This window comes from Talpa occidentalis, unplaced genomic scaffold (genome assembly GCF_014898055.3).
Source record: "Talpa occidentalis isolate TD23 unplaced genomic scaffold, MPIMG_talOcc4v2.1 talOcc4.5, whole genome shotgun sequence".
NCBI lineage: Eukaryota > Metazoa > Chordata > Mammalia > Eulipotyphla > Talpidae > Talpa > Talpa occidentalis.
This window is the reverse complement of record NW_023604861.1, coordinates 64,319,656-64,345,715: the sequence shown is the minus strand read 5'-3', so window position 1 is coordinate 64,345,715 and position 26,060 is coordinate 64,319,656. Positions and strand designations below refer to the sequence as shown.

General features: G+C 41.2%; 1 protein-coding gene across 2 annotated transcripts in view; it reads right to left on the bottom strand.

Moving 5' to 3' along the window:
* LATS2 (large tumor suppressor kinase 2) overlaps window positions 1-26,060 on the bottom strand; it is a 69,822-nt gene that overhangs the window by 25,342 nt on the left and 18,420 nt on the right. The window contains exon 3 of one of the 2 annotated variants that reach the window (XM_054701968.1): window positions 2,326-2,418. The exons of the other annotated variant lie outside the window; for it this stretch is intronic. Coding sequence (XP_054557943.1) covers window positions 2,326-2,418 — 93 coding nt within the window. The remainder of the gene's footprint in view (window positions 1-2,325; window positions 2,419-26,060) is intronic. 2 annotated transcript variants of the gene reach the window in all.

The window sequence follows — 26,060 nt, the reverse complement described above, 5'->3', positions numbered from 1 at the left end:
ACATCTATTTTCTTGATTGCATGTAAATAAATAATAAAAATTCCCCTCTCTACTTTTTGCCTCAGTTTTGCCAGTGGCTGGTGTTTTATTTTATTTTTTAAAGATTTATTTATTTTATTTATACAAGAACCAGGGTACAGGCCATATCTGTGGGAGGGTGAGAGGATTCACCAGAGACAGAGCAGGGAACAGAGCAGGAGACTGATGAAATACACTGCTGAGGGGAGCAGTGGGCATGACAGAAGAGGTCTGCTGAGCTGTGCTGGAGCCCTCACTGGCCAGCCGGGATCGAACCTGCGCTGCAGAGGATGGGGACAGCTTCACAGCACTGCGCTCAACCGCCTGTGCTACCAGGGGAGGCCCTGGCTGGTATTTTATATCTTCTCTTTCTATAGCAAAGGCAGGCAGTGGTGGGCACCAGGTCGTGTGCTCCTAACCACTGAGAGGAGAAAGTGAGTTTTTCTGGAAAGGAAAATAGCTCTGAAGCTCCTCCCACAGCGCTGTGATCCCTGGACTCTGTTCTGAGGTAAGGAAGCACACAGTGGGACCAGCAGGCAGTCAGTGCCCCACCAGCGCTCCCTCACAGCTGCCTCAGGTGAGCGGCTGCTCAGGTGTTTAGGACTGCACTTTCCCATCCCTAGCACTGAGCCAGAGCTGTAAGAGAAGGCTCCGGTGTTACTCAAAATCCTGGAAGCAGCTTCCATGTGAGGGACAAGTATCGGCTTCTACTTTTCAAAGGATAACCCAAATTTTAATATCAAAGTTCCTGGTTTTTAAACTTTGGAAACATTGTCTTTTAAATAAAATTTTAAGACATGGTGGAGTAGAAAAAGCAAAACTACAAAACTATTGAATGCACCCTTACGCATCCCATCTGCACCTCTGCTCCACAAAGACTAGAACCTGAGAAGCGGCGGCACGTAGCAGCCCCAGTCGTGCATAAGACCAATGTACACGAGGCAGTCGGCTGACATTCTCAGAACATTTGGTTCCTCAGTCTTCTGAAATTGAGGCTCAATAGTGAAACAAGATCTCAAAATTTCAAAAAGATAGGAGGGAGGTACAACAAATCCGGCAAAATCAGGGAACTTTGGAACAAAAGCGGCATCCAGGCATCCCATGAGGGAGAGGCCCCCACGTAGGGTACCGGCTCTCAGAAAGAGAATATTTAACTGGGAGAAATAAGATGTAAGTTTGAAAAATAATATGAATGGGCTTACGCACAAGAAGAAAAAGTGAATTATGCAAAGAAGCAATATGTCATGAAATTGTTAGGGGGAAAGGATGTCCTGAGCAAACTCCATACAGGCTTTGTGGACTCCACCCTCACTCCATCAAGACACTGGGAACTACAAATCCCATGATCACCAAAGGGAGGGTTGCAAGAACCTGAGGGCTGAGTTAAGAAACTATGTTCTCTGTTTGAATATTTACCTGGCCATGTGTGTGTGTGGGGGGGCTGGTCTCTCTTGCCCATGGGCATGCTCGGTTTTTCGCCAGCTTAGAGGGTCATTGAGATTCCAGGTCAGTTCAACAGGTAGGACACATTTATGAACTTATCTACCTCTTTTTCTCCCTGAGTTATTCATTTCCCCATTTCCCCTTCCCTTGTAAATAAACCTTTTATCAACCTTTTGTGTGTGTCTGCAGTTTAACATTAATACGTTCCCTCTAAGCATGTGGGTGAGGACCCACAGTCAGGCAACCCGTTTTATATCCGGGTTGCTCTGCAACAAAATGATAAACCTAAAGCCTTTACACAAACATCAATAAGCTGGCAAGTATAAAAAACAATGTGATTCTATGTTTTCCTATAAAATGTATGCAGACAAAAAAGACTGAAGATATATAGATGTCAAACTATTAATGTCAAAATTTACCCTTACCAGGGTGGTCTTTCAGTAGCAAGATATTCAACTGCTTTTTTCTTTTCTTTTTTGATATTTATTTATTTATTTATTTATTTATTTATTTATACAAGCACTGGGTACAGTCAGAAGCACAGGAGGGTGAGAGAATTCACCAGAGCCAGAGCGGGGAGCAGAGCAGGCAGAAGGACCGAAGTACACTGCTGAGGGGAGCAGCGGGCAGCAGGAGAAGTCTGCGCGCCATGTGGGACCCTCCTCTGGTGGCCGGGGAGCAGCCGGGAATCCAACCAGCGCTGTAGAGGCTGCGGGCAGCCTCGCAACCCAGCGCTCAACCGCTGCGCCACTGGGGAGGCCCTCAACTGCTTTTTTCTTCATCTGCAGTGCCTAAAATTTTCTACAGTGAATATATACTGCTATTTTAAAAATAATAACATAACAATAAAACTATAAAACTTACTTTCTCTGAGTCAGTTGAACTTTTCATGAGAAATTTTAATTCAAGAGGTCTGAGCAGGAATGTATAAAGAAACACCATAGTGTGGAGCTTTGCCTGAACAACAGAGAACAGAGGACTGAGGTTGCACCTTCACTGTTACCACTGATTAGAAAAGCACTGTCCAAGAGAAATACCAATGAGTCACAGTAATTTTTTTTTTTTGTAGCCACATTTAGGAAAAAATTAAATGTGGAATTAACATTAATATATATTATTTAACCCAATACATGTAATCAAAATTTAAAATGCTGAGGGGCCTCCCTGGTGGCTCAGGGAGGTTGAGCGCAGTGCTGTGAAGCTGTCTACAGCCTCTGCAGTGCAGGTTCTATCCTAGCTGGCCAGGGAGATACCCACATGGCACGGCAGACCTCTCCTGTCTCGCCCGCTGCTCCCCTCAGCAGTGTATTTCGGTCAGTCTGCCTTTTCTGTTCCCCACTCTGTCGCTGGTGAATCCTCTCACCCTCCTGCACATCTGGCCTGTACCCGGGTTCTTGTATAAATAAATAAAACTTTAAAAAAAAAATTTAAAATGCTGAGCTATTTCACATTTTCTTTTTCACACTAACTCTTCTAAGTCAGGTGTGAATGACAAACTCAGTGCATTTCCTCAGCTTCAGATGAGACACATATCTGCGGCTCCATAGTCACAGGTAGCTCAGGTTCAGACTGGGCAGCACAGCCTAGAAAGTGCCAGCCATGTCTCCTGAACTACTCACCTTTATATAGAACCCACCAGACCAGGGCTTCCCAGAGAACTTATTCTGATTTTTTGATTCATGGATTTTCATGAATTAAACTATATCAGCATATATGTCTAACCTAATTATTTACTACTCCCAGTGTGTTGTGTACATTTAATGAAGCATAATATGTGCAGACCGGTGAAGAACAGTTTGTGGAGGTGGCTGTGGGCAATCAGGCAAGCTCACTGCAGGAACATCCGGGGGCGGTCTCAGAGCAAAGGTGCCAGGATTAGTGGACGTATCTTGATCGATGACTCTACTTTTGTTTCTTCCTCAATATGGGATTATTTATGTGATGTTTGTGATATATATGTGGCATATGAAACTGCTATTCATCAGCTCTGGATGCAAAATAATTGACCCAGACAGACTCAGGTCTTGTTAATGTTCACGTGGTCATCGAGAGTGGCACTAAACTTGTGCTAGTCATAAACTGAAGCTAGTCATAAACTCATTAATAGAGGGGGGAGGGCAGTTATTATAATGACCCTCACATAATGCTCCACGCTAGAGGGATGAAGAGTGTGGAACAAGCTACTGGTAGCAAAGCAACCCCTGTAGGTCTGTATTGTTTTTTTCCACCAGCCTTAATTCTCTGGCTAGGACTAGACCAGAGTTCAGCTACTATGCTTTTGAAAGCTACGTTTGCTTTAGGTCTTGGTTTTGCCTGATGTTTTGAAACAGACTCTCCATCTCCTACCCACCACTTTCCACCTAAGAGTTGGTCTCATCTTCCTTATTCCACCTCAGAAAATGCTGACACAAACAGCATTGCCCACAAGATTAATAATAGTTCCTAGTACTTCCATCTTACACCTTACCCTCCTCTAGGTTGTAGGAAGTAGGTGAAGGAAGCTATCATTTGCATCCATTTTAGTTGGACCACTCAAGTGTAACAGATGTATGCCTTAGTAAAACCACCAGCACAACAAACACACAGAATATTTTCATTACTCCCAGAATTCTCTCAGTGCCCCTTTGAAGGATTTCCTTCCTCACCCCTTGCTATAGTCACTATATATTTACATTTTCTAAAATATTATACAAAGAAAATCCTATATACCTCTACTTTGCGCTTAACCTATTTCATGTACCACGATTTTGAAATTCATTCATGTTGCTGAATGCAAAAGGGGTCTCACATGTTTATTTATTTTTATAGAGGTAGTATTGGTTTATTACACTATATATAATTCAGAGGTAGAGGATCACACCCTTCAGATGCACTCACCACACCACACCCAACAAGGCACCTACAGTCCTCCACTATAGTCCACTGGGCCCCCTCTACACTGTGCTCTCCACCAGCTCCCTGCCCACTAGTAACCTCATGGGTTTCTTTTAATTGGTGAGTAGTATTCCATCATATGGATGTGCCAAGAATTATTTATTCATTCACCTGCTGATGGATATATGAGCTGTTCATATTTTTTGATGATTGAAAATTAACTTGTTGTGAACATTTATGCATAATCTTCTTGCAGACATATGTTTTCATTTCTCTTTCATAAATATTTTTGCGAGGAATTACAGGTGTATGGTTAGTATATGTTAAACTTAAGAAACTGTTTAGGGACTCCCCTGGTGGCGCAGTGGTTGAGCGCTGGGCTGCAAAGCTGCCCGCAGCCCCTACAGTGCTGATTCGATCCCCAGCCACCGGCGAGGGTCCCACATGGTGAGCAGACCTCTCCTGTCACACCCACTGCTCCCCTCAGCAGTGTATTTTGTCAGTTTGCCTGTTCTGTTCCCCGCTCTGGCTCTGGTGAATTCTCTCACCCTCCTGCGCTTCTGACTGTACCCAGTGCTTGTATAAATAAATAAATAAATCTTCTAAAAAAAAGAAAAAGAAACTACTTAACACTTTGACCCAAAGTTTAAATTCTAATTAAAACACATCCTTATCTTTGTTATTGTCTCTTTTGCTGTGCAGAAGCTCTTTAATTTGATGTAGTCCCAGATGTTTTTCTTTGCCTTCACTATCACTGCTTTGGGTGATGTGTCTGTAAAGATGTCTTTGATGTGCATATCATGTAGTGTTTCGCCTATATTTCCTTCTATGTATTTTATGGTTTCAGGTCTTATGTCTAGTTCTTTAATCCATTTTGAGTTGGTTTTTGTGCATGGTGTTAGGTGGTAGTCAAGTTTCATTCTTTTGCATGTAGCGACCCAGTTTTCCCAGCACCATTTATTGAACAAACTTTCTTTGCTGCAATGCATAGTCTTTGCTCCTTTGTCAAAGATTAGTTAACCATAAATCTGTGGGTTTATTTCTGGATTTTCTATTCGATTCCATTGGTCTGTGTGTTTGTTTTTGTTCCAATACCATGCAGTTTTGATGATTATCACTTTGTAGTGTAGTTTGAAGTCTGGGACTGTGATGCCTCCATTCCCTTCTTTTTTTTTCAGGAGAGCTTTGGCTATTCGGGGTTTTTTGTGATTCCATAGGAATTTAATCAATAATTGTTCTATTTCTTTGAAGAATGACATTGAGATTTTTATTGGAATACCATTGAATCTGTATGTTGCTTTTGGTAGGATGGCCATTTTAATAATGTTTATTCTTCCAATCCATGAGCAGGGGATGTCTTTCCATTTCTCACCCCACTGATGGGAGAACATTTTTGCACACAACACTAATGATAAAGGACTGATCACAAAAATCTGCAAAGAGCTGATGAGACTCAACAAAAACAAAGAAAATAATCCTGTCAAAAAATGGGCAGAAAAGCTAAAAAGAAACTTCTCTGAAGAGGAAATGCAAATGGCCAACAGGCATATGAAAAAATGTTCAACATCACTTGTAATCAGGGAAATGCAAATCAAAACTACCATGAGATACCATCTTACACCAGTGACAATGGCACATGTTAAAAAAACTAGCAACAACAAATGCTGGTGAGGTTGTGGAGAAAAAGGAACTCTCCTGCACTGTTGGTGGGAGTGTAAACTGGTCCAACCACTATGGAGAGCTGTGTGGAGATTTCATGACCTACTAAACAGAGCTTCCATATGATCCAGCAATTCCACTCCTAGGTATTTACCCAAAGGATACAGAAACATCAATTCCAAAGAGCACCTGCACCCCTATGTTTATAGCAGCACTATTTACAATAGCTAAGCTATGGAAACAACCCAAATGCCCCAAAATAGATGACTGGATCAAGAAGATGTGGCATATACACACAATGAAATATTACTCAGCAATCAAAAAAGATAAACACATGCAGTTTGCAGCAACATGGATGGAGCTGGAAGGGATCATGCTCAGCGAAATAAGCCAGAAAGAAAAAGAAAAATACCGGATGGTCTCACTCATAGCAGGAAGCTAGAAAACTTAAATAAGGGACCAGGAAAAAGAGTAACTATGAGAAAGAAAATATCAAAATCAACAAACAACTATGAACCAGAGACACTCTATGGGGGGTGGGGGCGGGGCAATGAGGGATTGGAGTCAAAATAAGGGGGTTGTAATTGTATGGGGAATATAAAATTTAAATTAAAAAAAAAAAAACACATCCTTATCAACACTGGACTTTAAGGTGTTTATTCTTTCCAGTGAGTACTGTAGTAATATCTTACTGCTGCTTTAATTTGCATTTCCCTGGTGGCTAATAATGTTGAGTATGTTTTCATATGCTTATTACCATTCCTGTGCATTCTTCTGTTGAAGTACTCAAAATTTTTGCCCATTTTTAAGGGTTTATCTTTTTATTACTGAATTGTAATGCACAGTACACTCCAGAAATAAATCTGTTGTCAACAGATATACTGGGAATATTTTCTCTTACCCCGTGGGTAACTTTTTATTATTTTATGATGTCTTTTGAAGACTTTTAACTTTGGAAAAGTCAAATTTATCAATTTTCCTTGTATGATACATGCTTTTGCATTAAATCTAAGAAGACTTTGCCTTTTCAAGATCACAAAGATTCTCTCCAAAACTTGTTTCGTTTTTTTTTTTAAAGATTTATAGCTTTATAGTTAGGACTTCAAATCATTTTTATTTAATTGTTGTGAATGGTGTAAGAGGAAATGTCAGTTTTTGTTCATTAGGATATCTAGCTATCACAGCATCATTTGCTGATAAAACAAAAAAACAGAAACTCTTTTCCTTGTCAATGAATTTCCAAATTATTTTAGCTGAAAATCAATTGGCTATATAAATGTGGGCCATTTCTAGGTTGTATTCTGTTCTACTATCTGCATTCAACCTTATGCCAATATCACACTGTCTTGAGATTAGGTGGTTTAAGTACTCTACCTATGCGCTTTTTAAAAAATTTCTTCTAATACTTTAGGTGATTTGTAGTAATATATGAATTTAGAATTGGCTTGTCAATGTCAATTTAGAAGAGCCTGCTGTGGCTTTAGTGGGATTGTGCCAAATCTATAAGCTTGGAGGTAACTGTCATCTTAACAATATTGTTTTCCAATCCATGAACATGATGTAGCCTTTATTTAGATCTATAATTCATTTGGTACTTTCCTGTAGTTTAAAGTGTGCAGGTATTACACATTTTTTCTTAAATTTATCCCTAAGCATTTCATATATCTAAATGCTATTGTAAATGAAATCACACTTTAAATTTCAATTTCCAAATGTTCATACAGATAAACTACTGATTCTAGCATTTGACCTTATAGACTGTAACGATGCTAAATTATTAAAAGGAAATGATTGGTTCTGTTAACCTTTTAATAGATTCCTTAGGATTTTTTACAAAAATGATCATGTCAGTTTTAACTCTTTTCCAAACTTTTACTCTACTTATTGCCCTACCCGGAGTGCCACAGATGATTAAAGCAATATCTGTGCTTTATTCTCAATCTTAGAAGCAAGGAAAATCTTATCCAGCTTTCACCATTAAATGTGATATTGGCTATAAATTTTATAGAGATTCCCTTTGGCAAATTGAGAACAGGGCCTCCCTGGTGGCACAAGGGGTTAAGATGCAGCCTGTGAAGCTGTCCACAGTCACTGCAGGATGAGTTCGATCCATGGCCGGCCAGAGAGCAACCAACATGGCGCAGCAGACCTCTCCTGACTCGCCTGCTGCTCCCCTCAGCAGTTTACTTCGGTCATCTGCTTGTTCTGTTCTCCACTCTGTCTCTGGTGAATCCTCTCACCCCCTGCACCTCTGGCCTGTACCCCAGCTCTCGTATGCATAAATAAATAAATCTTTAAAAAAAAACACAACAATGAGAACATTCCCTTCTAGATCCAGTTTGATGAGACTTTCTGTTACAAATGGTTGGGTTCTGTGAAAGGTTCTTCTCATCTATTGAGAGAATCATCAGTCTTTTTTCTGTTGAAACGGTGGGTGAATAACATTGACGGTGTAATGTTAAACCAATTTTGTGTATCTAAGTATGCCATTTGCTAATATTTTTTTAGGTTGTTTGCATTTTTATTTTTATTTTTTTATTAAAGATTTATTTTTATTTTTATACAAGAACTGGGGTACAGCCGAGACCAGATGCGTGGGAAGGTGAGAGGATTCACCAGAGACAGAGCGGGGAACAGAACAGGCAGACCGATGAAATACACTGCTGAGAGGAGCAGTGGGCGAGTCAGGAGAGGTCTGCCGTGCCATATGGGTATCACCCTGGCCATCGGGGATCGAATTGGCACTGCAGAGGCTGCGGACAGCTCCACAGCGCTGCGCTCAACCACCTGCGCCACCAGGAAGGCCCCGTTTGCCCCGTTTGCATTTTTACATTGAGCTTATAAGACACTGGAGTGTTGGTCTATCGTTTTTATTATTGTGGTTTTGTCAAGTCTTGACATCAAAGAATACCTCATAAGATTAGTTGGGAACTACTCCCTCCTCTACTTTCTGAAAAAGATTATCTAGAGTTACTATTATTTCTTCATTGTTTGATAAAATTTACCAGCGCAGCATCTGAGTCTTTAGTTTTCTTTGTAGGAAAGATTTTAATATGAATTTAATAGACAATGAATAATATAAAATGATTCAGATTTTTCAATTTATATAGACTGCCTTATTTTCTGAGTAAGGGTCTCACTTTCCTTTTACTCTGCATGTTTTCTTTGCAAGAAATGAGAGTTAAAAACTGCACTGTAGATAATACATTACAGCAACACTGCATCTGACGGGTTCTAAGGTTAGCAATTTTGTTGTAACAGGCAGTAACTTGACTGGAGTCAAAGTGCAGTAACACAGAAAGTGATCCCTCTCTGCTCTGTTCTTATGGCTTCACATGTCACCTTTCTGCTGACTTTCCCTGTGTCTATGTAATTTTGTCATCAGTCAAGGATATAGAAAGCTGGGCCTTTCTGCGATTTCCTGACTTTGAGCCCCCCGTGGTCTCCCCACACATGCACTGCTGCCAGGGACCTAGAAGGGTTTATTTACCCTCAAATTTGTGCTTCACGTCTAGAATTTTTCACCACCTAGATTTCCCTTATACACACTCTAGTTCTGGCATTTTTAGTCAGTTAAGCTAATAAGGTTTTTCTCCCTCTCCACACCTGACTTTCTGTAGCTATGGGATTCAGATGAGGCCCTTGGGCTAGAAAGTCACAATTTCCAATTTTTACCAATTCTCATTAGCTGTTTTTGAGATTAAGCCTCTCCTGTAAAGTGTCTGTTTTCACACTCTCCGATGTCTTTAAATAATTATTTTTAAATCTAGTTTTATAATTATTATAGAATGAGGGTTCCTGCCACCATTTACCTCTTCCACACTAGTGGAAATAACTCCACCAGCTTTTAACTGATGAGAGAGCCCAGAGCCAACCAAGCCTTAAGAGAAGGGATCTCAGGTCTGAGCCACCTCTGAATCCTCGATGCTCAGTGGTCAAGTCACCTAGTAACAGGTACTCAATAAACATGTGCTGACAGAATGACTGAATACATGGCTTGGGCTGACTTTTGGTTCTGCCAATCACTTAATAGTGTATAATCTATGACTGAACATTTCTCAACCTCCAGGCAAAACTAACTTGCTTGAAACAATTACAGAACAAGGTTCCTAGAGTAATTTCACTTTCAAAAATCTAATCTAGGAAAAATAGCAGTCATCTTCCAAAATTTATGATCAAACATGTTCGCTACAGTGTTACCTCTAATAGTAAAATACTGGAAAGAATTTCAATGCAAAAACAGAGGCACTGTTAGATTCTAGCAGATAACAGATTGCTATGATGCCATGTAAAACATTTTAGAGTGATTTTTTTTTTTTTTGGTGTGAAGAAATGCTTTATAGAAGTGTTGAGGGAAGAGAATTCAGGATGCAAAACCAGAAGTAGCCACGTCTGCACTTGATTCTAGTTCTATTAGTTAGTAGTTATATTATTTACTTTGTGTAAGTTAACCCATGGTCCAACTTTTTTTATCTGTAAAATGATGACAATGATGGAACCTTCCTTATGGGTTTGCTGGGAGGATTATTGTGTTATTCACATATTAGTTGTTCAACAAGTACAATTTTACTTATACATTTAATAGTTGTAAAATGTTAATCAAGTGGTCATAAAAATTATGTTAAAATTGAAAATATATTTATTTTGTTGAATGAGACAACAGTATGGTGATTATCTTTTCACTTAGTCTTTTGTGGGTTTTTTGTCTTTCAGAAATATATTTAAGGCTATATTGATGATAAATGATATGATACCTGGGATTTGTTTCTTTTTTTTTTTCTCAAAGATTAATTTATTTATTTATACAAGCACTGGTACAGTCAGAAGCGCGGGAGGGTGAGAGAATTCACCAGAGCCAGAGGGGAGAGCAGAGCAGGCAGACTGACGAAGTACACTGCTGAGGGGAGCAGCAGGCGGCAGGAGAGGTCTACGTGCCATGTGGGACCCTCGCCCAGCAGCCGGGGATCGAACCAGTGCTGCAGAGGCTGTGGGCAGCATCGCAACCCAGCGCTCAACCGCTGCGCCACCGGGGAGGCCCAACCTGGGATTTGTTTCTAAAAATACCCTAAGTATTATATTTCAATTACATGTTTGCTTAAATAATACTCCAGAGATACATGAAATAAGAAAGGAAAATGCTGATGAATACTGAACAGTACTAATAGTTGATTAACACATAGAATCTCACTATGCTATCTGTTTTTCAAATTTTCCAATATAAAGTTAACCAAAAGTGAAAGACACATAGGGTTCAAATAGGAACATATTATCCTTATAAATAGAAGGGTGTAGTTCTTTCTCTCTCTTTTAAGTCTCATGGTCAAAAAGAAAAGTGTCTAGATCAGCTGCCTCTCTCCTTCTGTATAATCTTGAATGGATCACATCACCTCTCAGGGTCTCAGTCAATTCAATAGAGAAGAGACAGATGGGCTACATAATTCATACGGCCCTGTGTGGAACCACCAAGTTCTGATAAAAATGGGAATTTAGAAAAGAGAGAACTCAGCTTGTGCTGGAATGAATAGCTGGAGAAGGCCACAAGTGCGAATCATGGAAGAAGTGGGACTTGAGTGGGTGGCATATGGCTGTGCCTGGGAGGGGAGCTGCATTCCAGGTGGGGTAAACACCATGAGAAAAACCGATGTGGGAGAAAGTTACATAGTTTGGTGGCAGATGGTGTGTAAAGAGGTAGACACAGCTGGGACAGGTAGACTGGACTGGTAATGGGAGAAATAATAAGTGTGATAAGTAAATGGAAGTCAAAAGATAGGCTAAGGAGGGCAGTGGTTACCAAGGGCGTGGCTGATTGTTTTGTTTTAGGAAAGTTGACTGGAAGAAATACTGAGTCAGGGAGACTATTTAGAAGAATCCAGGTGCAGGGCAGGGTGTCCACATTGAAAAGTAATAAATGTGAAAGCTATTTAAGAGAAAAAAACAGCAGGTATTGGAGAAAATATTAATTAACATAATGATTGAAGTAGACTCTATAGTGAAAGACAAGTCTAAAAGAGATCTCAACTTTTTTTTTTTAGGAGAGAGTGAAAGAGCATGAGAAAGAGTAATCACACACCTTCATGTTGTAGGAGAAAGACTTCTAAATCTACCAAAGAAATCCTGAAAGGACAGGCTGGATGTCTGCTGACCCAAGTTCCTTTTCTACTGGGAATTTAAAAACCTTGACCCGAAAGGTGGAGATGTAAATATGGCAGACTGGAAACACATCAAGATTTACTGATAGGTCTCTAGTTACGATTGGAGCCTCTTATGCTCACATTTCCAGTCAAAATACCAGACTATTGGAAACACCAAGACAGTAGAGTTGAATGAAATCATCTGGTGTGGAAACAGAGAAGGAAGGTGACATAGGTACATGTATGATGCTAAGGCTGCCTTTAAGTCACCTGGGGCTGACCTCAGCACAGCGGCTGATCTGCTCTAGTGTCTTGGCCAATCGTGGGTGCCCTGGATGCAAAATGCTTTACACTAGTTCTCTGTTAAATAAAAGTTTTTATAAATCACATGAAATTGCTTAAATTTTTATTGAATGCTAACTTATTGGCTGGTGAAATTTTGTCACTGTTAATCATATACTTTTGGATAAAACCAACTTTATTTTTGACACATGATTAAGAGTTCTAATACCATAACCAATCACACATATATCAAAACCACAAGGGCAAACTTATGGCAAATGTCTTCCATGTGATTATTGGGGAACAGAGGACCTGCAACACCAAGGCTGCCAAGGGGGTGAAACTTTCACTGTGCAGAGCCCTAAAACTCAGCTCTCCACCCACTCACTAATCTCCAAGCACTGACAACACACTGCACCGTCGTTTGGCTATCATGCTTTTTGTGCCCACCAGGTGCCCTGCACTTTATACACATTTCTTCATCTCTGCAGGACAACCCATGAGGTAGGAGTGATTACTGTCCCAAGTGCATCAGCTCAGAAAGATAAACTGCCAGCCCATGGGAACACAGCCAGCATCACACCTGGTTATGCTATAGTTTCCCAGCTAAGCCCCATCTGCCCTTTCTTCCTCACTAACAGAAGCCAACTTTTGTTAGGGGTAGCCCGACTACAGTTTCCAAGGCTGCTTTGGCTTCCTGTGATCAAATGACCATAGTTCTGGTCAGTGATGTGGGGGGAACACTCCTTGAGAAAGAGTAAGAGCTAAAGCTGCCTGGGTCTACTGCCTCTCCCCTGCTTCTTATGTGACATGTGACTGGAGAGGCGACATGTGGTGCACTGGAAGATGGGAGTCTCCTACAGGGATGGCCAAGAAGAAAGAGGAGCTGTGTCCTTGAGGGCACTACAGAACTGCCATATCCTGCCAGCTTCTGGCCTTCCTTTTTATTCTATCTATGGGTATCAAGCTCTAGAGCTAGGGACCTGATATCAGCAGCTTAATTCAATTCCCCAATGACACTCAGCAAGCTCAGTCAGCATTTAAATATGGTCTGTCATACTCTAACACCTAGAGATATCTGTTGAGTACTTACTATCTATCCAGGGCTATGCTAGATGCTGGGGGTAATGGGGAGAAGATGGGTAAATGGTACAAAGAGAATAGTAATTTCCTATTGTTTCCTATAACTACAGGAAAGAGAGCACGAATACTCATGAAAATTCAAATTGTTGCACTGAAAAATAAGTTAATTATATAAAATTAAAAATTGTAAAAATAAAATTATAAAAAACTTCCTTTCCAAATATTCTACTAAAGAAAATAAATCCAAAATGGGTAAAACAATATATAAAAATTAGACAGTAAATGCATTTTGCTTTATTTTTTTTTATTTTTTTTTTTATAATTGGGTATATTGTTAAAGTTTTTTTTTTTTTTATATAAATATTTTTTTTTTAATATTAAATTTTATTTTTATATTCCCCCATACAATTGCAAACGCCCCATTCTGACCCCAATCCTTCCCCTCCCGCCCCCCCACCCCCCAAAAAGTGTCTCTGGTTCATAGTTTTTTTGTTGATTTTGATTTTCACTTTCTTATATTCATTTTCCTGGTCCCTTATTTAAGTTTTCTAGATTCCTGCTATGAGTGAGACCATCCGGTATTTTTCTTTTTCTTTTTGGCTTATTTCGCTGAGCATGATCCCTTCCAGTGCCATCCATGTTGCTGCAAATTGCATGTGTTTATCTTTTTTGAATGCTGAGTAATATTCCATGGTATATATGTACCACATCTTCTTGATCCAGTCATCTATTTTTGGGCATTTGGGTTGTTTCCAAAGCTTAGCTATTGTAAACAGTGCTGCTATAAACATAGGAGTGCAGGTGCTCTTTGGAATTGATGTTTCTGTGTCCTTTGGGTAAATACCTAGGAGTGGAATTGCTGGATCATATGGAAGCTCTATGTTTAGTAGGTCCAGAAATCTCCACACAGCTCTCCATAGTGGTTGGACCAGTTTGCACTCCCACCAACAGTGCACAAGAGTTCCTTTTTCTCCACATCCTCGCCAACATTTGTTGTTGCTAGTTTTTTTAATATGTGCCATTCTCACTGGTGTGAGATGGTATCTCATGGTAGTTTTGATTTGCATTTCCCTGATTACAAGTGATGTTGAACATTTTTTCATATGTCTGTTGGCCATTTGCATTTCCTCTTCAGAGAAGTTTCTTTTTAGCTCTTCTGCCCATTTTTTGACTGGATTATTTTCTTTGTTGTTGCTGAGTCTCATCAGCTCTTTGCAGATTTTTGTGATCAGTCCTTTATCATTAGTGTTGGGTGCAAAAATGTTCTCCCAGTTGGTGGGGTTTCTCTTTGTTTTTGTTATTGTCTCTTTTGCTGTGCAGAAGCTCTTTAATTTGATGTAGTCCCAGCTGTTTATCTTTCTCTTCACTATCACTGCTTTGGGTGATGTGTCTGTAAAGATGTCTTTGATGTGCAAATCCCGTAGTGTTTCGCCTATATTTCCTTCTATGTATTTTATGGTTTCAGGTCTTATGTCTAGTTCTTTAATCCATTTTGAGTTGATTTTTGTGTATGGTGTGAGGTAGTGGTCAAGCTTCATTCTTTTGCATGTAGCGACCCAGTTTTCCCAGCACCATTTATTGAACAAACTTTCTTTGCTCCAATGCATAGTCTTTGCTCCTTTGTCAAAGATTAGTTGACCATAAATCTGTGGGTTTATTTCTGGATTTTCTATTCGATTCCATTGGTCTGTATGTCTGTTCTTGTTCCAATACCATGCAGTTTTGATGATTATGGCTTTGTAGTATAGTTTGAAGTCTGGGAGTGTGATGCCTCCATTTCCTTCTTTTTTTTCAGGAGAGCTTTGGCTATTCGGGGTTTTTGGTGATTCCATATGAATTTCATCAATAATTGTTCTATTTCTTTGAAGAATGCCATTGAGATTTTGATTGGAATAGCATTGAATCTGTATATTGCTTTTGGTAGGATGGCCATTTTAATAATGTTTATTCTTCCAATCCATGAGCAGGGGATGTCTTTCCATTTCTTTGTGTCTTCTTCTATTTCTTTTAACAGTGTTTTATAGTTTTCTTTGTATAGGTCCTTTACCTCTTTTGTTAGATTTATTCCCAAATATTTGATTTTTTTTGTTTCGATAATAAAAGGGGTGGTTTTTTTGATTTCTTCTTCTTCAGATTTATTGTTTGTGTATAGGAAGGCTATTGACTTTTGCGTGTTGATTTTGTATCCTGCCACTTTACTGAATTGATTGATGAGTTGAATTAGTTTTTCTGTGGAGATTTTGGGGTTCTCTATGTATATTATCATATCATCTGCAAATAGTGATAGTTTGACTTCTTCTTTTCCTATTTGGATTCCTTGGATGTCTTTCTCTTGTCTTATTGCTCTGGCTAGGACTTCCAGTATTATATTGAAAAGCAGTGGTGAGAGTGGACATCCTTGTCTTGTTCCAGATCTTAATGGAATTGCTTTCAGCTTTTCACCATTGAGAATGATACTGGCTGTTGGCTTGTCATAGATGGCCTTTATGATGTTGAGGTATGTTCCTTGTATCCCAAGAATTTCAAGGGCTTTTATCATGAATGGGTGTTGCACTTTGTCGAAAGCTTTCTCAGCATCTATTGATATTATCATATGGTTTTTATATTTCTTTTTGTTGATGTGTTGGATAACGTTGATTGATTTTCGGATGTTAAACCATCCTTGTGCCCCTGGAATGAATCCAACTTGGTCGTGGTGAATTATCTTATGGATACATTGTTGGATTCTGATAGCTAAAATTTTATTGAGGATTTTTGCATCAGTGTTCATTAGGGAGATTGGCCTATAGTTTTCCTTTTTTGTGTTGTCCTTGTTCGGTTTTGGTATTAGTGTAATGTTGGCTTCATAGAACGTGTTTGGTATTGTCCCTTCCTTCTCAATTTTTTGGAAGAGTTTGTGAAGGATAGGCACTAATTCGTCTCTGAATGTTTGGTAGAATTCATTTGTAAATCCATCAGGTCCTGGGCTTTTGTTTTTGGGGAGGTTTTTAATTACCATTTCAATTTCGCTGCTTGTAATTGGTCTGTTTAGGTGTTCTATTTCTTCTTTATCTAGCTTTGGGTGATTGTAGAGTTGTAGGAATTTGTCCATCTCCTCTAGATTGTTGAACTTGTTTCCATATAACTGTTCATAGTAGTTACTGATTATTCTTTTGATTTCTGCTGTGTCCGTTGTGATTTCTCCTCTTTCATTTATGATTCTGTGTATTTGTGCTTTCTCCCTTTTTTCCTTTGTGAGCCTGGCTAGGGGTTTGTCTATTTTATTTATTTTTTCAAAGAACCAGCTCTTGGTTTCATTGATCTTTTGGATTGTTTTTTTAGTTTCAATTTCATTTATTTCTGCTTTGGTTTTTATTATTTCTTTTCTTCTACTGGTTCTGGGGTTTTTTTGTTGTTCTTTTTCTAGATCTTTGAGCTTCGAGATTAGGTTGTTTCTTTGAGTTCTTTCTTGTTTTTTGATGTGAGCTTCTATTGCTATATATTTTCCTCTTATTACTGCTTTTGCTGCATCCCATACATTTAGGATATTGGTGTCCTCCTTGTCATTCAATTCAAAGAATTTTTTAATTTCTTCTTTGATCTCCTCGTTAGTCCAGTGGTCTTCCAGTAGTGTGGCTTTTAATCTCCATGAGGTAGGATAGTTCCTTGCCTTCTTTTTATGATTTATTTCTAGTTTGATGCCTTCGTGGTCAGAAAAGATGGTTGGTATGATTTCAATCTTGGTGTATCTGTTGATGTTTGTCTTGTGCCCCAGTATGTGATCGATCCTGGAGAATGATCCGTGTGCGCTTGAGAAAAATGTGTACTCCGTTTTTTTTGGGTTTAGTGTTCTATAGATGTCTGTTAAGCCCAAATGCTCTAGGTCCTTATTTAGAGCTTTAGTTTCTTTACTTATTTTTTGTCTTGTTGATCTATCCATTGTTGATAGTGGTGTGTTGAAGTCTCCCACTACATATGTGTTTTCTCTGATGTCTGTTTTCAGAGAGGACAACAGTTGTCTGATATATTTTGGTGCTCTTTCGTTTGGTGAGTATATGTTAATGAGTGTTATTTCTTCTTGAAGTATTGTCCCCTTAATCATAATGTAGTGACCATTGGGGTCTCTTTTTATTTTTTTGAGTTTGAAGTCTGTTTTATCTGATATAAGTATAGCTGTTCCTGCTTTCTTTTTTGGCCCATTTGCTTGTAGGATTGTTTTCCATCCTTTGACTTTGAGCCTATTTTTATCTTTTGTAGCTAAATGTGTTTCCTGGAGACAGCAAAAGGTTGGGTTTTGTTTCTTAATCCAGGCTGCAACTCTGTGTCTTTTTATTGAAGAGTTTAGTCCATTTACATTTAGAGTTAATATTGATATGTTAGCATCTGTATTTGCCATTACGTTTGTCTTTCCTTTGATTTTATTTATTTATTCTTTTAATAACTTTTTTTTTTTTTTGGTCTTCTTTCGTTGTTATTCGTCCCTCTGAGGTTCTGGCTTTAGGATTCCTTGTAGTATTTTTTGGAGTGGGGGTTTAGTCGCAATGAAATTCCGGAGTTTCTCTTTGTCTGGGAAGGTCCATATTCTTTCTTCATGGAGGAAAGAGAGCTTTGCGGGATAGAGTATTCTTGGTTGGCATCTGTTTTCTTGGAGTCTGTTGACTATGTCCCTCCACTCTCTCCTTGCCCATAGTGTTTCTTCAGAGAAGTCTGATGTCAGCCTGATTGGTTTTCCTTTGAATGTTATCTGTTTCTTCCCTCTTGTCAGCTTCATTATTTTTTCCTTGTCCTGGATTCTTGGGAGCTTTACTATTATGTGTCTTGCTGTGTTTTTCCTTTCGTCGTGGAAGTTTGGTGTTCTTCTTGCTTCTTGTATATCAATTTTCAGCTCCTTCTTCTCATTTGGGAAGTTCTCTTCAATTATATCCATGAATATTTTCTCTGTTCCTACATCTCTCTCCTCTCCTTCTGGAATTCCTATAACTCTTATATTTCCTTTCCTCATGGAGTCAGATAGTTCCCGAAGTCTTTCTTCATTCTTTTTCCTTCGTACTTCTCTTTCCTTTTCTGTTTTGGTTCTTTTTATTTCTGTGTCTTCAAGATTACTTATTCGTTCTTCCATTTCATCTATTCTGCTTTCATTGCTTTTCCCAGAGTTCTTTAGTTCCTCCATTAATTCTTTGATCTGCTGCATTTCTCTTACTTCCCTCTTTAGGGACTCAATTTCCTTCTTCTGATCTATCACTTTTTTAATCATGGCAATTTTAAATTCTCTTTCTGGAAGGCTCAGAAGTTCTTCCAAGTTGCTGTCGTTGCAATCTGGGGAGTGGTTTTCTTTTTGTGGTGTGCTTCTTTCCTGAGGAGTTGTTAGGTTGCGTGTGGTTCTTCTACTCCCTACTGTCTGTTTTCTAATTTGTCGTATGCGTTGGGACACTGTGTTGCTCGGACTGACTGACATCTTGGGTGAACTTCTCCGCTCCCCTCTGGCTCTTCCAGGAGCCATCTCTGTCTTCTGGGGGAGCTTTCTGCTGGTTTTAGGCAGTTTTTACTGAAGAAATGTCCCTGTTCTCAAATGGCGAAGCGGGATGCAGTCCCTGCGCCTCCGGTTTCAGGCACACTCTTCTGCGCCCCCGGTCTGCCCCGGACGTGGGTGCCTGCTCCCTCTGTGGGCTCAGACTGCTGGTCGGAAGGGGCCTGGCGTGGAATAACTTCCCGGCTGGCCACTGGGTCCTCCAGAAACCTTCTGCCCTTTTCAAGCAGTCTTAAGAAATGTCCTGTTTTATATGGTGTTAGTGACTTTTTTTTTCCTGGTCGCTAGGTGGCGCCAGAGATCTCTCCTATTGTCCTTGGGGGCTGTTTTTCGCCTCCCCCCACCCCGTGGGACAGAGAACAGAGCGGGAATGGTAGGGTACACCTCAACAGCTTTGGGGTGCTGTGTCTGCCTTGTGCCCCACCGTCGTGGAGAAACCACGGCCCGAATTTTCGTGCCCCGGGTCTCAGTTCAAAGCCCTCAGTTCCAGGACGCGGGCTGTAGCCCAGTTCAGTGGCGCGGGAATGGCGCCTTTTGCACCGCTCCCGTGCCTGGGCGCCTGGATCCTGCTTACTCAGGGAGGGACCTTCACCTCAGTGAGGACCTCCGCGCGTCTCCCCGCAAGCCTAGGTCGTCTCCCCGCAAGCCTAGGTCGCAGGCGCGGGGACCTGGGCAGCCGCGATCCAGGTCTGCACTTGCTTTTCAAGCGCGCCGAGTGCGCCGCGTTCCCGCGCCAGCTTACAGGCAGCCCGGGCTGTGTGCGCGTCTCCCGGGGTCTTTGTTCTTCTCTAATGGCGCCCGGAGCCGTTCGCTCACCACCGCGGCGGATCCTGCAGGGTTCGCCTCAGCTCCCGTTCACGGGGTGTGGTGGCTGCAATAGTTCCTTTCCACTCACAGTCCCGCTTGCTGCCTCGTTTGTTCTTGTGGGCCGTTTTGGTTTGTTGTTTCCTCCTCTCTGCGGGTCGGAGAGTGCCCTGCATTTTGCTTTAAACTTAAGAACTACAAGCTTCTGGTAACTAAATTTTAAAATGAAACTAAAGAGAAGCTGGGTAGTAACCACAGTAATGGATGGGGCTTTTCTTGGTAAGTTTGAAATTCATAATAACCCTATTAAAAATAGCTCTAAAAGAGTTTATTGTTAAAGAACATAAAAAATTCAATTTCCTCAATGGGTTTTCCTTTCTCTCTACATCTATAAATGGGTTGACAATGACAGAAACAGTTTAAGGACCGCCAAACACACTGGATGCAGACATGAGGCCCAGAACTCCAAGTTGTTCTCTCAGGACCTAATCCATCAAGTCAGATGCAGAGCCAAGGTTTCAGGCAGTCATGTTTCTCAATGTTGACTACACATCAGTCACAATCTGGGACCCCACTAAGAAGGACTTGTACCCAGGCCCCACTGCTCGCCAAATAAATTCAATCTTTGGAGCTGGGGCTTAGGCAACAGTATTTATTCAACACTCCCAGGTTGGGAAAAAAATGTGGATACAGGGGAAAGGAGGATCAACTAATTACTGCAAGTCTTCTTACAGCACCATTATAATACCTGCCTACGCAGCATGCGATAGGGATATAGCACTGTGCTATAGAATATGTAAAATGATCATTAATTACCTACTAGCTCATGCCATCAAATGGCCTACAACCATGTAACAGTAAATCATCTTCTGTGTAGGACACTGCTTAGTGAGACCTAACAGTGTGATAGAAATGATGTTTGTGACCCTCAACATTTTTCATACTGTGGCACACACAGCTGCACGCTAGGATAAAGGGAGTAGGTCATTTAAAGTAGTGGGTACAACATAGTTCCCTGAAGGAAGTAGGAGTCAACACTTCAGCAAACCTGCAGCCCATTTTTCCTAAGCATCAGCCAGGAAGCTCTGCTCTGCACACAAACATATTGCTGTAGCAAAACAAAGCTCAATGTTCAGACCCAAGTGCTACTCCTAGGGTACTCATGACTTGTCCTCCTTCCCAGACTAGGACTTGTCTGCTTGTCTGCCAGCTACTGGCTCTCCTGCAAATGCTCCAAGACTACAGATTGCTACATTAACCCAGGACTTACACCATGAACAAATCTAAGTAACTCGGAGGAGAGAAAAGATATGCTTCCCAAAAGATGTATTTTGGTCTCAACATGCTAGATGACTTTGTATCCCATTTTACCAGGAAAATGGATCCAATCTCAGACATCTAATAAGAGTATCCCACATACCTTATGAGTTTTCTGCTACCATTCCACTTTCTTGTTATATACCGAATGCCAAAATTAGAATACAAAACTATTAAACTGAGGTTTTTGTTGCCTTTTTAGTAGTAGTAGTAATAGTATTCATTGCTTGCAGGGTTGGAAATATAAATGCAATTTAATAATTTTTAAAAAGAAACTTGGTGATAGGAATAAAAACTATAGAAATGTTCTTATTTGCCATGGTAGTTTCATAGCTAGCATTTATTTGAAGGAAATAAGTGATCCTCCTAAACATTTATGTGGAAGAACATTCACTATCAGTGTTAAAGCAATTGAACAAGGAGTCCATTAGCTTGAGGTGGCGCTACTTAGCAGCCTACATAAGTAAACCCAAACCTAAGCCTATATAATGCTTCAAGGATTAAGAAATCAAGACCTAAAGACAACCAACCAAAGATGATCAAAGAGATCATAAAAACACAGCCGCTGCTTCAGCTATAACCAATCAAATCATTTCCTTGCTTTGCTTCTACCTCTTTAAAAAAGTCTCTCCCCCAACACCTGAGTGAAGTTCCTAGCCACTTGGATTTTGGCACTTTCTGATTTTTGAGCTTTGTTCAAATAAACTCTTTGAAATATTAACATGTGTCAGTTTACCTTTTAACATCAGTTATGGAATTACCTAATTGAACATTCGATTACAATATAGACATTAAAAATGAAACTGTATATAATGAAGTGTTTAGTCCTTCAGTTATTTGTCAGACATTTTTGAGCCTGCACAGCTTTAGATACTAGAGAACGGTGACTAGAACAAAGCCACTGTCTCGTGGGGCTTAAAATCTAAAGGGTGCCATGGATATTAAACAAATTATACAACTAATTAGTAACAAATTCTGGTAAGTGCTATGAAGGGGAATTACAGTATGAGAAAGAGAGATCTAACTTAGATTGGAGAGTCAGACAGACCTTCAGGAAGAAGCAGGCACCACCCAGGCTAGCAGGGCCAGTGTTGGGAAGTCAGAAAAGTCACAAAAGCTGAAGGATGGTGCACCAACCACAGGGTAAGGGGGTGACCTGAGGCACAATGTCACAGCGTAATTTCCATAAAAAGGTGAGATTCCATGTTCTTGCACCACCTAAGGAAGGGTGGTGCTGAGGGGCAAGAAGACGACTTGGAGAAACACAGAGGAAGGCTGGGAAGGCGACCTGGAGGAGGGGGAACACGGTGCAGGGATCCATGTGAAGAAGGGCCGCTTGCTTCTCAGCTCTGGACTTGCACCAGGGACTTGTGGGACATGGAAGGAGATACATGAATTTGAGACACGTAGAGACACTTGGAAGAGATGTGGGTGAGAGACATGTGGAAGGCTGACAATGCAGCCTTTATGTTGGCTTGGGTTTTGATTTTGTTCTCTTCCTTCCAGACTTGCCTGGCTTCTTTGCCCCCCCCCCTTTTTTTTTAAGATTTATTTATTCAAGCACTGGGTACAGTCAGAAGCACGGGAGGGTGAGAGAATTCACCAGAGCCAGAGCGGGGAGCAGAACAGGCAGAAGGACTGATGTACACTGCTGAGGGGAGCAGCGGGCGGCAGGAGAGGTATGCCGTGCCATGTGGGACCCTTGCCGGTGGCCGGGGATCAAACCGGTGCTGCAGAGGCTGCAGGCAGCTTTGCAGCCCAGCTCACAACCGCTGCGCCACCAGGGGAGGCCCTCTTTGCCCCTTTCACCAGAAGATGCCTTAGACTTGTGGCAAGCTTTTGGGGCTCAGCTGCCCCTGTTTAGGCCAACCCTGTTTGACTGGGAATTTACCAAGGACGGGATGGGTAACTTGTTTCACTGGGAAACTATTATCCGTTCTTCTCTCTTCTCTCTCTCTCCGCGCCCCACACCCCCGCCCACACACACACACACACACACACACACACACACAAAAATACACGCGCACACACACACGCACACACACAAATCCTATTAAAGTTCTTTCACACTAGGAGTATGCTTTGTCTTTGTGTAGTGGATGGCATAACCCATTTAGAGTGTGCAGGTCTGGGGGTCCCATGATGACCTTCATCCTGTACGCTAACAACAGGAGGCGCTGCCCATCAGGCCAAGAACTTCATCCGAGGAAAATGACAGAATCTTTTCCTTTCTGGAAGGGTCACTCAGAGGAACAGGGACTAGAATGGTGTAAGAGGAACAGCCGAGAGCTGCTGTATTTCTTGGTAAGCAAGGATGGAGGCCTGGTGGTGGGGTACACTATGGAAGAAAATGAGTGGGTTTGGCAATAGGTAAGGAAAGTGAGGAAGGACGTATTGAATATATACATATATGCACTTATATTTTTTGTGACAGAAGAACAGGGGTCCTGTTTTACATATTGTTTTGTGATCAACATTTTCTCACCTGTTATCCTTGGCACTTCCCTCCTCACTTCATTTCCTTTAGTCAGAAAAAAAAAGGGCCATTTTTGTACCCACTGAGGGGGTTATCTGAACTGACAGAATTGTAGACAATTTCTATTTTCCCTTATATTTTCCAACCGTATACAATGAACACATGCTACTTTAATAACTAGGGGGAAGGCTATAGTGAGGAATATGACACAAAGGTATGGTTTGTGTGTGTCATGTCAAAGTAATTTTAAATTCTACTTTTAAAAGGTCCACAGTTTATCTTCAGGCAGGGTTAAATTTAAGTTAAAAGTCAAAACAAAAAAAAAATAAAAAAAAAAAAAGAAAGAAGAAGGGGAGAAGGCAAGGAACTGCTACACCCAAAAGCCATTGTAATACAATTTCCTGTTACATTACTGACATTCCTGAACTGCAGCGTTTCTTTCTTCCTCCTCCTTTTATTAATATTTCGTGGCAGGACTAGGTATTAGTAAGCATACAGAAAAGTAGTTCCCCTTCAAGAGGAAGCAAGAAGGTTAAATTCCCTTTATCCTTTTCATTAGCAAAATACCTATGTTACAGCTGAATAATCCTGAGGCAGGATCTTGTTAGCAAGGTAGGGAGGGCTCATTCTCTAGAGCTTTCCTGACTATGCGTATTGTTCTAGCTAACCAAGCTACCATGAGACAAAGCTGTGTTTCTAATGATTCAGGTGAAGGGTTTTTTTGTGTGAAATCATACATGAAATCATCTCTACAGAACTTCTGCATCACAGCTATCACCACTTCAGCGAATGCCATGAGCACATCCTTGGATGAGGAGTGAGAGGCCTTCTGTGCACACAGGACACCCCAGTACAAGCCTCAAGAAGAACTGCATACAGCAGACAGTATGACAAGGGCAGCAGGAACACAGGCCGAGAGCACCAGGCACCCTGTGAGTTAGAAATGAAGACTATCTATGAAGATTCCTATAGGAACAACTCATATCCAGGTAAGAATCAGGATTTGAGTTAATTCACAGCAGATGTCTCAATCCAGAGTAGGAAAGATAGAGAATATCATTACTAGCCAAAAAAATGATATGTTAAAAGAGCCCCAAAATAAGCAAGGGTAAAGTGTGATGGGAAAAAGTCACGCTATGGGCACAAGTGAGACTCCAGAAGCAGTGCCCATGGAGGACGGTCAGCCCACAGAGCTGGCAGGCTGGCATGGGTGTGTGGGAGGGGGAGGCTGAGCACGTGGGTGCCCACTGGACATGAGAGAGCAGAAAGAAAGAATCCCCTAGATGGAAGGGGCGGACATCAGGAAACATGCAACTAAAACCCACAGCAGTTCATAATGAGGTCAGCAAGAAACACATGCTGCAAGTAAAGACAATTCCCAGAGCCACGAAGGAAGAACTAAACTCTTTCCTCCATGTGTGCAACATGCGTGTCCATCCAACACCCTCTGGAGTTATAGGTCAATAAGAGCTGGGGGAGGGGCGAGCACAGGTCACCTGCTTGATGTAAAAAAAATGGCAGTTTCCTCTGAAACAACTGGAGTCCATCTCTAGTGGTCACTGTACAGTCTCTGTACAGTCTCTGTGGTGAGTGCTCAGAACAGCATGGGCACACAAGGCCCTGAAAACAGCAGGTGACGTTCCCTGGAGCCCACATGTGTCGTCAGGCCTCTCTCTTCTGCAGGGTTGTCGTGTTTAGCAAAAGAACTTGGGCTGAAGAATAACTTGTAGGATGGGTTAAAACACTTTATTTTTCTGTACTTTTTGCCTTATGAATGTGTAGGGTAAGGAAAAATGTCAGGCTTTTCTGCCCTCCCACCATCAGGATAGATGATGGATGGATCCTTGCGGTCCTGAATGCATGCCTGATGGCGGGCACCTGGAGTAGGGTGTGGGCATAGGTAGATGGGATTCACCTGGGCTGAGACTGGGCTTTCAAGGGCGGCATCACAGGGACGCCAGCAGAAGCCGAAAGTAGAAGCCGAAAGAAGCAGCCGAGAGAGAAACAGAGAACGCGGGAGAGCCCAGATAGAGTGAGGACTTGCTGGGGGCTGGGAGGACTGCCAGCCTCCCGGCCCCCCAGCACCCTTGCCTGCTGGGTACCGGGTAAATCCCAATAAACCTGCTAAAACCACTGAGGACTCTGACTCCTCCTTTACCCGGTCTGCATGGGATCAGAAAACCTGCATTGTGGTCCTTCCTGCCTTTACAGAATGCAAAGGGAATTCACTTCCCTTCCCATTAACCAGATCACCAGATTTATTTGGTCCTACGGTCATTACAGGAGCAAACCATCTCCGAATTCATTCTGACCGCTGGCTTTTTGTTATGAATTTGGCAGAAGTGAATATGTAGGTTTGTTTACATTTCTTCATACCTTGATTCCAATAAAGATTTAAAGTTGGGATTAGGTAAACACAGAATCTGGGATCAGGGAAATATAGCTATGCTAGCCCAGAAGCCTGAAG